Source organism: Sander vitreus, chromosome 4 (genome assembly GCF_031162955.1).
Source record: "Sander vitreus isolate 19-12246 chromosome 4, sanVit1, whole genome shotgun sequence".
NCBI lineage: Eukaryota > Metazoa > Chordata > Actinopteri > Perciformes > Percidae > Sander > Sander vitreus.
In genome coordinates this window covers 9,518,871-9,532,413 of record NC_135858.1, presented here as the reverse complement: position 1 = coordinate 9,532,413, position 13,543 = coordinate 9,518,871, and the positions used below count along the sequence as shown (strand labels likewise).

General features: G+C 40.6%; 1 protein-coding gene across 1 annotated transcript in view; it reads left to right on the top strand.

The window, feature by feature from the left end:
- Positions 1 to 956: 956 nt before the first annotated feature.
- vstm2lb (V-set and transmembrane domain containing 2 like b) overlaps positions 957 to 13,543 on the top strand; it is a 30,386-nt gene continuing 17,799 nt past the window's right edge. The window contains exon 1 of the mRNA XM_078248090.1: positions 957 to 1,062. Coding sequence (XP_078104216.1) covers positions 957 to 1,062 — 106 coding nt within the window. The remainder of the gene's footprint in view (positions 1,063 to 13,543) is intronic.

Sequence of the window (13,543 nt, the reverse complement as noted above, 5' to 3'; positions counted from 1 at the left end):
AGCCTGCGGCCGCAGACACACCAGGAGCTTCTTCTCTGCTGCAGCGGATTGATCACCTTTTTTTATCTGTTCCATTCTCAAACAATTTATCAGGACCATTTTGAAACTTTTGTTTTTACTCTGTAACAGATGAGACTTGAAATGTATCGAAGAACAATAGGCTACTTTGTGAAAAAAAGTACTTAGGTAAAAAGTAAAATTCCCGACTGTTTCCAGTCTGCATAAGCAAACTGTGATTAGGCCTTTTACTTTAGCTTTCAACTTTAACTTCCCCAGGCGGAATACTAAAGTACATAAACATACTGTATTTAAAACATGTGAAATCCACCACAAAGCTATAAACACCTGTAGTATCCACCCATCATCACCCAACCCAATCATCAATGTTTGAAACATCACAATAATCTCCCACTAATAGATCTAAATCCATTGCACAGTAATACAGTATGTCAACAGTAGCTAAAAGGAAGCCTAAACGTGATTCTTATACAAAACAGGCTCGCATTAGCTATAGGATATGCTCAACCTGAAGGGGTAAAAACAACCTCAAACAACAGTGACAGACAAGAGTGTTTTCTCTCCAAACAGAAACAAATAGATCTCCTGAGAGCCTCTACTTAAACATCAGAATGACATACGACTACCGAAGTAAGTTAACAAGATTCAAATGTAGTGCAGTAATTAAACTTAAACCGACACATCTCTGTGAGATCCCTCCGCCTAATTGACTTTCATCAGTGTGAGCCGCTGCACCTGTCTCCACGCTGCTTCTCCCTCCGCCTCCGCTGGCCGCATCGTCTCCTCCCGCAGAACAGAGTGGAGCATCAGCAGCGTCTCTCCCCTCTAGCTCCAATCTTTATGTCTGTGGGGACTGCTCAGCGCCGGCGGGGATATTTTACCGATGCTCTTCACTTTTCACACATTTTATTCAACTGCTTGAAACACCGACTGAAGCAATGGGAGCCTTTGGAGGGATTTTACAGTACGTGGGACTTTATTTTCAACTTAACGCAGCTCTCAACGTCGGACACGGCGAGGTCGATAATCATGTCTCTGGAAATGGTAAGTTGTTTTATGCCTGTGTTTATTGGTGGTAGCTTATAATATTATTGAGAAGGAGTGACTGGGTGGTTTTTTTTTTTAATCTTTTAAAGTTTATTCTTGTTATGAAGATAAATGTCGACTATAATTGCAGTCATACTGTTGTCTGTGAAAGGTAGGTTTGGGGGATTAAATAAAACGAATACCCCACCTTTATCATCTTTTAAAGTGTCCACATGAAAGTGGTTGAATATAGGCTAGTGCAAGTTGGTGAAGCATTTGATCTAACTGAATTTGACAGATCACTTTAATAACTTATTAAGAGCTGGGCACAACCCACATTCGTACCCCACATTCACCCACACAATAAATTAAGAATTAGTAAAATTATAAATATAATATTATAATTATAAATAATGAATTAATTATAGTAAACTCAACCTATTTTGTTGGACCATCAGGTAGGCTACAGCAGCATATAGGGGTTTTCAAACCTTTGTCACAAGAGGCTGTTTCAGCATACAATTCAAACAGTAGCTGCTATTAAAATAGTTATGGCCTAAATGTCAGAGCAAAATAAACAGGTTCCCAGGGAAATAGTGATACAATGTAAGAGTAAATCAAGGACAAGCTCATTCTATAATAACATATGATGTGTTTTTTATACGATCATGACTGTTCTAGTGGGATTAGGATGGAAATTAAAAGGAGCTGTATGGCTTGGCTCATCCTGGAAAATGTACAGTTAAAGTGAGTTTTTTGTCTTGTCTGCTATATACAAAACTGTTTCTCCGAGGCTCAGCTGTGTCTACTGTATCCTTCATAAGATCACATCTGAAAGCCACTGAACAGCCACTGAACAGTTTATGTTTTTTAAGAATTTAGGAAATTTACTCTTAACTCAGCCACACCAGGATTTTGCTTGTACATATCTTCACAAAAGTGCTCTTTTTGCCACTGACTGGCTCAGATTAATATTCTAAGTGTCTGACAACATTATGGAAAAGATCTCTTTAGAGATCGACCTTTAAGACCTCTTTAAGACCTTCCTGTTTAACCAGAACCAGCTCTGAAATCGCTAGCACTAAACCCACCGGACTCCATTTATAAAAGCAATACTTGTGTATAGAGCCAACATATTTTCACATGTAAATTGGTAAACTCTGTGTTTATTACAATGAAAACTAGAGTTGTGATGGTTGGAAAAGTGTAAAGAAGACCCATTTTTTTTCTGTCAACTTTGAATTAAGTGTATTTTAGATGCTAAAATTAAATTACTGTTTATTTACATGGAGTCTGGTGGGTTTAGGGAACGCAATTTCAAAAATGCAAAAGATGATGTGCAACATAAGCCCCTGTCAAAAGCAGATTGTGAATATTGCAATTACATGGTATCTGCCTTAGATCGTGAGGCTACAGGCATCTTGAAATACTATCTTCTTTTACTATGATTTCATCTTACCTCTGGGCACTGTATGTGAAATAATACATCATTAGGTAGGCTATATAATGTAGGCTAAGTAAAGTAGTGTTTAGTGACACATTAGTAAACACAAATACAAGTTCAAGTCAGTTGTTTGAGACATGCACTCATTCCAGGGATCGGCACATCTGGGTAATGCCATCGAATGTGCGTTAGCATGTTTTTCCATTGACATAGCCTGCAACGGTGGAGCAACGGCGACACACCCTCCTTGTCTCATACACACCTTTCTCTCTGTTGCTGTTGTAGCTGACCGGGAACCAGCAGGATGGTCTTCCAGCTCTGGCGTTTCATTTGTGCTGTCAATTGTTGCTAACGGCGTACAGCTAAAGGCAGGGCTGGACTGAGACAAAAAATTGGCCTTGGCATTTTTGGCCCAGGCGGCCCACACCCTGCGTGATTGGTCAGACACATTCCCTGCAGACAGTCCTCTTAAAATATGTGTGCATTCTATGATATGAGTTGCCTAGTGTTCTGCATTCATGTGATCGTTTTGGATCCTTCAAGAGGGGTCTCAAGACTTATCTGTTGATCTTACACTTAAATAATTCATTCATTCTTAAAGTTATGATTTGTATATTTATGGTATTTTTATTATTTGTTATTATTATTGATATTTGATATTGTATTGCCGTTATTGTTATTATTACTATCTTGCTTAATATCGGCTTAGCAACTTTAAAAACAGTTTACTGTTAATTTTAACTATTGTAAGATTCATATTTTGTCGCTTTGGACAAAAGTGTCTGCTGAATACAATAACCATAACCATAACCCTTCCCAAAAGCTACAATAAAGCTGGGAGTAGTATATGCCCCGGAAAAGAGCTAATTAAGCAATTCAAGGAACACTGATGCTTGTATCAACACTAATTTTATACATCACACAGACTTTTCAGCTACACACAGGCCAACCGCTAGCATTTTGAATGTAACCTTAAGCAGTTAGGTTACCTGACAGCCACTAACTTTAATGTTACAGCCAAACTGCTTGTTGTCGTTATGACATGAGGCACACATAACGCGCGCCCACGCACGCTCTCTCACACACACACACACACACACACACACACACACACACACACACTCACAGCCTTCCTCTCTTTCTGAGAGTCCCTGTTAATTTGCCTACTCCTTACCACATCGTCATCTACTCTCTCTTCCATCTTTTCCTCATTCGCTCCCATGGCCCTGTCATGGTCACTCTCCTCCTTCTCGGCTTCTTCCCTGTCATGATGTTGTTTCTGCTTCTCTGTATAGCCAGCAGGGCTGCAGCTATCGATTATTTTAGTAATCGAGTATTCTACCGATTATTCGATAATCGAGTAATCGGATAAGAAATACTTAGTAAGAAATACTTAGTAAACAGCTGTTGTATATTTAGTTGCAGCACTGCGTTGCCGATGTGTGGAGAAGGAACTTCGTTGACACTGTTCTTGATTATAAAAAGGTTTATTACATCAAAGATTCCAGCATCAATTTACAGACTCCATGGACATCTGGAGAGACGACCGACCCAATCTTCAAAATTTGTCGCTCTGAAGTTCTGCGGCTATCTCATTGTATATATTCTGTGCATTTAGTGGGGGTGTGAGTATATGCTTGGAGTAGGGAACTGACCATTTAAGGCCCCATACATGGTATAGCTCCAACAAAATATCTTCTGTCTTAGGGGGCCCCTTCTAATGTTAACAGTTTCTAAATGTTTCAGTAACAGTAGGATAAAGTTCATAGGAATTCCCTTATATGGCAATCCTTAAGTCAAAGTTGTAAATCTTCAGATACCACACAGCTATAGTAAATATTTATTATTGCTGTTTACTAAAAAAAAAGGAAACCTGTCTTTTGTATATATACTTTTGTATATCCTTTTTTAGAAAAAGCAACATTTATTATTGCCAAATTCCAAGACCCTTAAAAAAAAGTAAATTTTTGGTGGCCCAAATGTTAATATTTTTGGCCTCTGGCTCTTTGCAAATATGCAAAAGAGCTGTTCACTAACCAGAGGGTAAATGTGACTGTACAAAGCTTACAGCAGGGCTATTCAACTACACTGTTCTGGGGGACACATTTTCAGAAGCCTAATACACAGCGAGGAGAAATAATAAAGAATGCAGACATCACCGGCATGATGATGTCATTCATGTGCATATTAAGTGGCCATGCTGGGGGGAGGAGCCGGTTTGTCTCTGGCAGCAGCTAAGTTTCCAAAGATTAGTAGCAAACTAATAAACAGTTAGACTATAAACCGACAGCTTTCGTTTTAGCTTGTTGGTAAAACATTGCTATTTGGAGAGTAGCATGCTGTAGGCTAGTTGTGTAAAACAGCGCGGTGGACAAGAGCAGCAGACGTTAGTTAGCTACCTTGTGTTCGCTCCGTGGAATGGATGAGTACACTGAATGTTTTCTACAGAGATGCAGCTTAAAATTATCCCAAACTTTCTGTCGTTTTCTCTCACCTGTCTCTTCTCTTAGACCCTTGCTATTTTCGTCTTCCTTCATTTGTAATCTGGGCTGTCAGTCTTGTGCACTAGTAATAATCCTCCGTGTGGAAACACAGTGAGCCTTACAACCTTAATTACGTTGATTTAACGAAGCTTCGAGGCAAAGAATTTTGCTTTGAGGATTTTTTGTAATCGAATTATTCGAGTTATTCGAGGAATCGTTTCAGCCCTAATAGCCAGCCACCTCTCCTCCTTCCTCTACTTCAGGTAATGCTGATGTTGAAGCAGCTACTACAGCCCCAAACATGTCAGAAATTTTGGCACATTTTGAGGAATTCGCCTGTAGATTCTTAATCTTTTTCTCCCGTAATTTCTCTGTACCTCCCTTGCGCTTTGGTGGTCGTTCGTCCATTTTAACGTGGATGCTAAATTTCCAGCATAACTACTACAGCTCGTGTCTCAGGGCCGGGAGGCGTGGCCCTAGTGGGATTCGTAAATTTGTGGCCCGGAGTGGGGAAGGGGGTTCTTGGATTTGATTGGGTCAGGCCAGTGCCAATAAAGAAAATTAACCAATGGGCCGCTAGGAGTTCTTTATGGGCTGGCGCGGCCCAAAAAAAAAAGGCCTATTTATATCGGCGATTCGGCCCAAAATACCGAAATGTGATTCGGGAAAATGCCCGCTATGCCAGATGGCCAGTCCAGCCCTGGCTAAAGGTTTATGGGCGGAACTTGCGCTTGTGAACTTTGTTCCCACATTACGCATTATGCATGCACCGGACCGTGACGGTTCGGCACGAATACAAAAAAACGTTACATCCCTACTAATTATGTTTCTTTGGCTACTTTCAGACTGCAGTCCAAAGTGACCCAAATCCAATTGTTTTGCTCATATCTGATTTGTCGTGCGCTTGCGACTTACAATGACTTACAACGATACATTTACCGTATTATACTTCATTGACAGGAATTGATAGGTCAAACAGCAAACACCAACCCACAACTAGTCTATAAACAAAGCATCAGGCTGTCTTCGAGATTTCACATGAACAACGGTTAAAGTTACTCAAGCTACCGAAGAATACCATAATTCCTCCATTCCATTCAATTAGGCCTAAGCGATGCACCCCAAGCTTCTATCCTTAACAAACAGCCATGTATATTGGCTCTTCCAGTCTCTCCACTGCTGGCTGTTCCAATTCAACGGGGGAATGGAGCAAGAGGGGTTAGGATCTGACGAGCTGTTACCACCACCATCTTCAGCCAGAGAGGACATTATTTCTTCAGCTTCTTCTTGCATTGTCACCCTGGCGGGAGGTGTGCTAATAGGGCTTGCAGCAGGTGAATCGATCGTGCTATTAACTCCATTGCTACACAATTTCTTAGTAAAACCAAAATTAATTAAACTGCATTGTTTTCTTTTTGCCATGGCTATATGATGCTAACTGCAGAATGGATTTCAAGGACTTACGCGTGCCAATTAATGGCCTCCAACGTTTATATTATTTCTACGGCGCTTTGAGTTAACATACATTTTAACGCAAAGATTCGTATGAGTTTAATTTGCACCGCAGCGCCACAACACCTCGACGCTCATGAAAAAAATAGCATGTATAGTTATCTTTATTGAAGAGAATTAGGTTTAAATCACCGTCATACATGAATGAATGAGGTTTTTGCAATTTTCAATTTTTGTAAATTTCCGATAGGTCAGATTGTTTTTAAATGGACAGTCAGATTGGAATTAATGTGACTCTGATGTCACTCTAGATCGACAATAGTCACAATTCTGCACTTTCCCATAGACTTTACATGGCGAAAGATACGTCTATATATCAGCGAATACATTTTTTTGAGGTACATCAAGTTGCCAGTCCGAACACATAAATAGTCCTCATTTAAATCATTGTTTTAAAAGTTGTAACATGCACTAATAGGCTCAGGCTGCAGGCTCATATGACGGTTCTCCTGAGTTCTTGTAGCTCTAATAATAGATATAATGGCTGTAATTCATTTGTCATTTGTATTATCTTATAATACATCCAAGGACTGTATGCTGTAAAGCTAGTAACATTGATGTAATGTTATTAAAGTCTCTGTTTCCAAACTGCCAAAATTGGCTGGTAGCTAGCAGTAGCTAGTAGCACGACATAATGATTGTATCTCCTTGGTTCTCTTAATACATCCAGGGGTTTATTTTGATAAGCATTTAAACATTGTGCTTTATATTACTTGTTTGCGCATGCGGGTCACTTTCCGTGACCAGTTCATACCTGAGTCTGCGGGCCACATGAAAAAAAAATGTGAACAGTCAGTCAAACAAATTGGATCTGGCAATACACTGGAATTGCGCGTTAAGGCCTGCAGTCTCAGCATAGCCTTAGACTTTCTTATAACCACTTACACAGTGTAAATGTTGCTCCAAATCTCTTTTTGAGTATATATTTTCACCTCATAGTGACTGAGTCCACAGTTATTCTGTAGGTGCAGTTATGCTGTAGGTGATGGTATCCTCGAAAATATGTTTTGCTTTGGTAAGGCATAGTGTTCAGATAGCTGCAAAAACAACTTAATTACTGCTCCATAAATGCTTTAATTTTCAGCCAGTGTAGAATACCTTTTCTGTTACTTATCTCAGTATCTCAGGCTCTTTTAAACATAACTGGCATTTTTTACCTGCAATCTTACCTTTTTCCAGCAGCTCCAAACATAGATTTACTGTTGTCTAATTAAATTGTGTGATAACCACTTCATCACAGTGTCTCAACAGTTGTTCCTTGAGCCCTCGCTGCTTAGCAAGTTAGCTTTAGCTTGACCGCAATAAATGAATGTGGTACGCACAGTTTCAAATGGATTGACTGTCTTGGACGGCCTAGAAAATCAATTAGTCACATTTCTCCTGAAGGGAGTTAATTAAAATTGGCTATAAACGTTGTGTTCTCTTTCCCACTCCATGTCTCAGACTGGCCATAAGAAAATGCCTTAGGATGTGGACTCTTAACAAGAATGAAAACTCCTCTGGAAAAACAACTGTTCAGGTTTTTAAAACTTGATCCAGAAAACAAAATAAATCCTTCTATTTTCAGTTTTGAACAACAGTAGATGCAGCTCCAGAAAAGAGCATTTTTTTAAGTTTAGTTATCCTCAGGAGATTTTTCTTTTCTTTTCAATCGGGCTCTTTGATAAATTGCTCAGGCAGAGGGGCTGGATGCACTGTTCTGGAAAGTGCTTGTTAGATTCAGCCCTGACTCATTTGTTTCAGATAAGTGCATCTGGCTTCAGCTGTAGTGTAGATTGAATCACCTGCAACGCAAAATGACATGTTCTGTGTGAAGTCAAACGACCAGGTTATGTGAACCAGGGCCTTCACCAACATGTGTGGGCCACTTGTGTCACAGTGTGACTCACCTGCCATATGCTCCTTAGGGTCGAGTCTCACCAGTGAATACAAAGGAGGTAGCTAAGAGTGACCATACCACTTTCACAGTGAGGGGGCGTGTACCAATTCATTAGGCTTCCAAAGTGTCAGGGATTCTCTGCCAGTTCTCTGCTTGGTGTCCTCTTAATGAGGATGGCCAGCCCCAGCAGTGCATTGGTTTTCAAATTAATGGAGCTCTGACTGTGTGAGGGAAGGGGGGGGGCAATAGATTGTACAATCATGCTGTTACAGCGGAGGGTGCTGCTCACAGAGGCTCGGTAGGAGAGAGCAGGAGAGTGAAAGGATGGTTGAAACAATGCTTACCGCGAGAGGTAACCGGAGGTAGGAGTCGATTTTAGCATGTCGCAACTTGACATACAGCTGCTTTCCTCCGGTGATGCAGTAATACCTGGTGTGAAGTAGTTACGCTTGTCATGACACACAGTTAAAATAATATTTGTCTGTTTCACTGCATTTTCAGAATTTGTGATTTTAGTAATACAGACTATAAACAATGAAGCAGAAGAAATTCAGTGATGATCCAATGTGTTTTGGAATTGGTTTAACACTGAATATTTAGGGGAGAAAATTAGCTTTCTTTTCGCTTTTGGAGGCATTTGTTCATTACAAATATTGCAACCCATCCCAGCAGCCATTACATACTAGCTAATAACAGCAGGATCAGCTACTTACATTTGTTCTGAACCACCAGTGAGAAGTTAGCAGAGAGCCTGTTTTGTGTGGACCCTTCTCACCTCTGGCTGAGATGGTCAGCTATGCTCAGTGAAATGTGCAATTATAGTAAATTACTCTTACACAATTGAATATAGTGTACAGGCCATTTGCAATGAGGTCCTGGTTGTATGAGCTCACTTAGACTCACTTAAAATATGTTAACACTCCATTCCATTACTTCCACCAATGTGAAACTGCTTCCATTTTAATTCAACTTCATTCAACACATCATGCCTAGCACAGTGCGCTAAGCAGCTTGGTCACCGCTGCACTCAACTGTCGCGTTTTGTGAAAACATATACACCATCACTTAAAGGTTCTCCGGGGCACTCAAACATAACATAATGTTGTCTTTCTTTCCCGTAGAGTACAGCTGGAGTACAGGGTGCATTCTCAAAAACAGCTCAGAGCCCCAATATGTGTTGTCAACAACACATGCTACTTTGTGTTGCCACACACTGAGAGGAAACGCAGAAATAGCCTCTGAGTCTTGTGTCCCAAGGGCTATAGAAAATTCACTCTGGAGTACCGGCGGCAACGGGGCAGACAGCTGCTTGCTTGATTACCGGCTCCATTCTTATTTCATTATTTTACCTTCCACCTTGAATGGAGGCTGAAGGTCTTGCAGCAAGCGATTATTTCCCCAATGAGACTCCTGTCTATTTGCACTGCCACTGATTCTGAACCAAATACAGTATTATTGACTTTCTGGCAAATTCCCAGGCTGCTTATTTTTGTTTATCAGTGTTATCAGGTTTTTTTTACATTAGGTTATTAGTTGTCACTTGTGCACTTGTAAGTCAGGGTCATAGCGCTATTCACAACTGCAGGTATAACATTTGACTCATCTTTGACTCACTTAGTGGTGAATTCATAAAAATACAATAACTTAATAAAAGTGACTTATTTTGACTTCTAAAAAATATGTTTGTATTGGTAATGGGTGAAACTATAGCCTCTAAACCAAACAAAAGTGCTGTCCCTGAAGGTTTTTCCCATATTCACTAACTGAACATAACTTCTTCCTCTAGTTGGTTGGTTATCTGCATGCAGGATTAAGATCAAGATAAATATCTGCAGCATATCTCTTCATTACAGGAGCTTCTTGCTGTTTCATCCACTCGGGGCTCCCCTCATTATTAAAGCCATTCATCAAGTTAGTGAAATACCTCTTCCCACAGGGATTTTGTTCACGGACTATTTACATTCACCTTGGTGGAAGTTATGATGTTTAGCTGGATTTTTATGTCTTGGTTTTTACTGTGGCTGATTTCTTCTCAATGAATCATTTCTAGTCTTCAGTGCCCTACGGATGTGACTCAAATGGAAGCATTGAGTTAATGACCCTGATTTTACTTGCTGTCCCTGTAAGGTGGCAACTTTTCAGGTGAAAAATGTTTGCACTTAACCTAGAGAAGGATTTTCTATAATTCTTCCAGCTACCAGGGCTTCATTCAAAATTCCTTTGACTTATTTGTACTGTACACTACTTTTACCTGACTGTAAGGTATGACCCACACTCTCACATTCCCTGATTTCATGCATGGTGATACAGGCATTTCATCGTTTAATTTCTTTACCAGGTTTAAACAGTACACATTTTGAATAAAAAGTGTCAACTTTACCAGCCAAATCCTATATCTAATTCTACGCAATACAGCATTTCATTACCATGACAACACACATTGTAGTTTATTTTAGGTCATTCCGACATACACCATTCTGGTGGTGTACAGTATTAAGCTAGCATACTAAGGGTGTTTTCACACCTAGAGTCTGTTTGCTCTGGACCAAATCAGTTGATGAGTGTAAATTTGGAGCGTTTTCCCCTTGGTTCGGTTTCGTTTCACACAGAGAAAAATCCAAGCAAACTAAAATGCATCACTACAAACCATGCAAGAACGTTCACTCTGCTTATTGGTCAGATGTGTCTGGGGCGGGATCAAGGAAGTAAATCTGGAAGCAACGTTACTACGTCTGCTCTGCTCACCGAGACTTCGCTCTGCTCTCTGTCGCTCTGCTCTCTGTCACTCTGTGTCGGTCTCCAACTTTAGCAACGACTGGTTAGAGCTTGACCACAGTATATTACAGAATATTGCAAGCTGCTACAGTTGCATGCTCTGCTGCATCACAGATTGCCAAGCACACTTGACTACAGGTGCTGTTAAATTCAAACTTGCGGTGTACACATTGTTGGGTCGGATCGAGGTCGGATCACGTTCCTTACGAACGAACTGTACGGAAGCGTACCAGCATTCGTTTGTAACCTGACAGAGACCACCTCCTTAAGTTGGTCTCGGACCGGTTCTTTTGGTCTGCACCCGAGTGCGATTTCTGTGTCCTCAACTACCCAAACGAACCGCACCATAGTGGTAAACGTTCCAGGGTTTGAGTCACTCGAACTAAACCAGGCAGGTGTAAAAACATCCTTAATGTGCTTAAAGTAGTCCGCCAAGAATGCACAATTAACTCCTGTTTGTGTAATGTTTGCTAAAAACTACAGCTATTTTTCCTTTTCTTTTGGAATGGAACTACTGTATATATGTATGATATGTTAGTTAAGATTTACGTCTTCAGTAGGGATGATTGGACTTGAAAGTGTTGAGAGACGGACCAACACATAGTTGGTTTTGGTCTTTTCATGTGACATGTTGACAATAAGGAAAAAAATAAAGAATAACATAAGCCTTATCGTTCAATGGTTTCACAAAGAAAAACAGAAGCTTGCAGGGTTGGTGACAGGCTTACTCTGCAAGCTTCTCTCTCTGGCTCTCACACACAAGCACACACACATGGACCAGCAAAGATACGGGTGTCACACTTGCTTCTCGTCCATGCTAATAAGCCTTCTAATTTAGTCATCCTCAAACAGCTCAAGCTCCTTCCAAAGCAGGGAGGGACATGGAGAGAGAGAGAGAGAGAGAGAGAGAGAGAGAGAGAGAGGATCGATGGATTGACCTCACACTGGCACTCAGGCTGGATTTATCCCTCTCATTTTGCTATGGACCTGAAGTGAGAAAATATTTAAGAGTGGTATCTTTTGGGCTGGAGCAGTGTACATGCATTTGTTATATATTTATGTCCTTTACTGCATTGCTTTCTTTCATTATTTTCATCCCTTTTCATTTTTAATTAGTCTTTGGTGAATAGCAAGCAGCCGCCTCTGTGTTCTCGTGGCCTCACTTCTATCATTGCTCTCTGAGCAATATTGTTGCCAAGAAATGCCAAGGAGGACCATTTTAAAAATTAATGTACTGTACTTGCATCTTGAAACAAGGGCCCTCTGCTTCTACTATGAGGCGGTTTTGACAGTACTGCCTTTAGGAAAATCTATACTTAGAAAAGGCCAAGCCAAGAAAACTCTTTCTGTGCCAGTTATATAGTATTAACAATGAGGCAACCCAGGGTGCTAAAGATTTCCCTGGAAGTCAATATTAACATCACAAGTACTGTACATGTATCACACTTTTCTCTGCCAGTTTGGATCTGTGAAAATGTACCATTGGCGTCAGCCGTTGTGTTGATTTAGCATTCTACCAAGGTTATGGGATTGATTACTAGTGACGCCCCTGTGATTAAAGTCAGGAAACAGTTGGATGTCAGAGCAGACAGCCTGACATTGGCACAGCACTCATCGTTTGTCAACAAATCATGTTTCACAGGCAGGTTGAAGAGGGCGCCTGCATAGCAAACTGAAAGGCAATTTGACAACTCAGTCAGATCGATGAGGAGTAGGAAGGATGAGAGGCAGGATGGTGAAGCATTAGTTTTGGAACAGCGTGATTTGGTGGTGTTAAAGGGATATTTCACTGTTGGAAAGATGAATATATCTTTAAATTGGGTCACTTATGTAGTAGAAATGTGAAAATGTTTTAGAAATTGGTGGCTTCTAGGCCCGAGAAAAGCCATATACACGAAACAACGTTTCGCCGTGGCTCAAGTGGTGTTACACATTTAAAATATATCAAAACGACATTATATAAAAACGACTACGAAACACGCCACATTTAGTGCACACACATTATAGGCTCCGTAAAGCTTACGCATACTAGCATTAGCTCTTGGTGGGCTGTAAACACAGAGTATAAACACAGCTGTAAATTTGCGTGGAATGTAGAATGGTCAGCATTTAACAGTCACAAACTACACCAGCAGTTAGCAGTTAGCTGGATACAAGTAACCCATTCCTGCACCAGTCCGTGTTAACACACCCTATCTCCACGAGTTTTATCCGGCGACACAGCAGGGCTAGCAGGCATGGTAGCTGGATAGTCCGGTACACTGTTGTTCAACCATGTTTTTACAAAAACAAAAACACAGCAGTCTATGAACTCGCGTTGGGAGTTTCGTTAAAGTTGGATGTAGTCCAGTTTGTTGTCTAATGAGCGAACACTTGCAAGCAGGATTGATGAACAGGTGGCCGGCT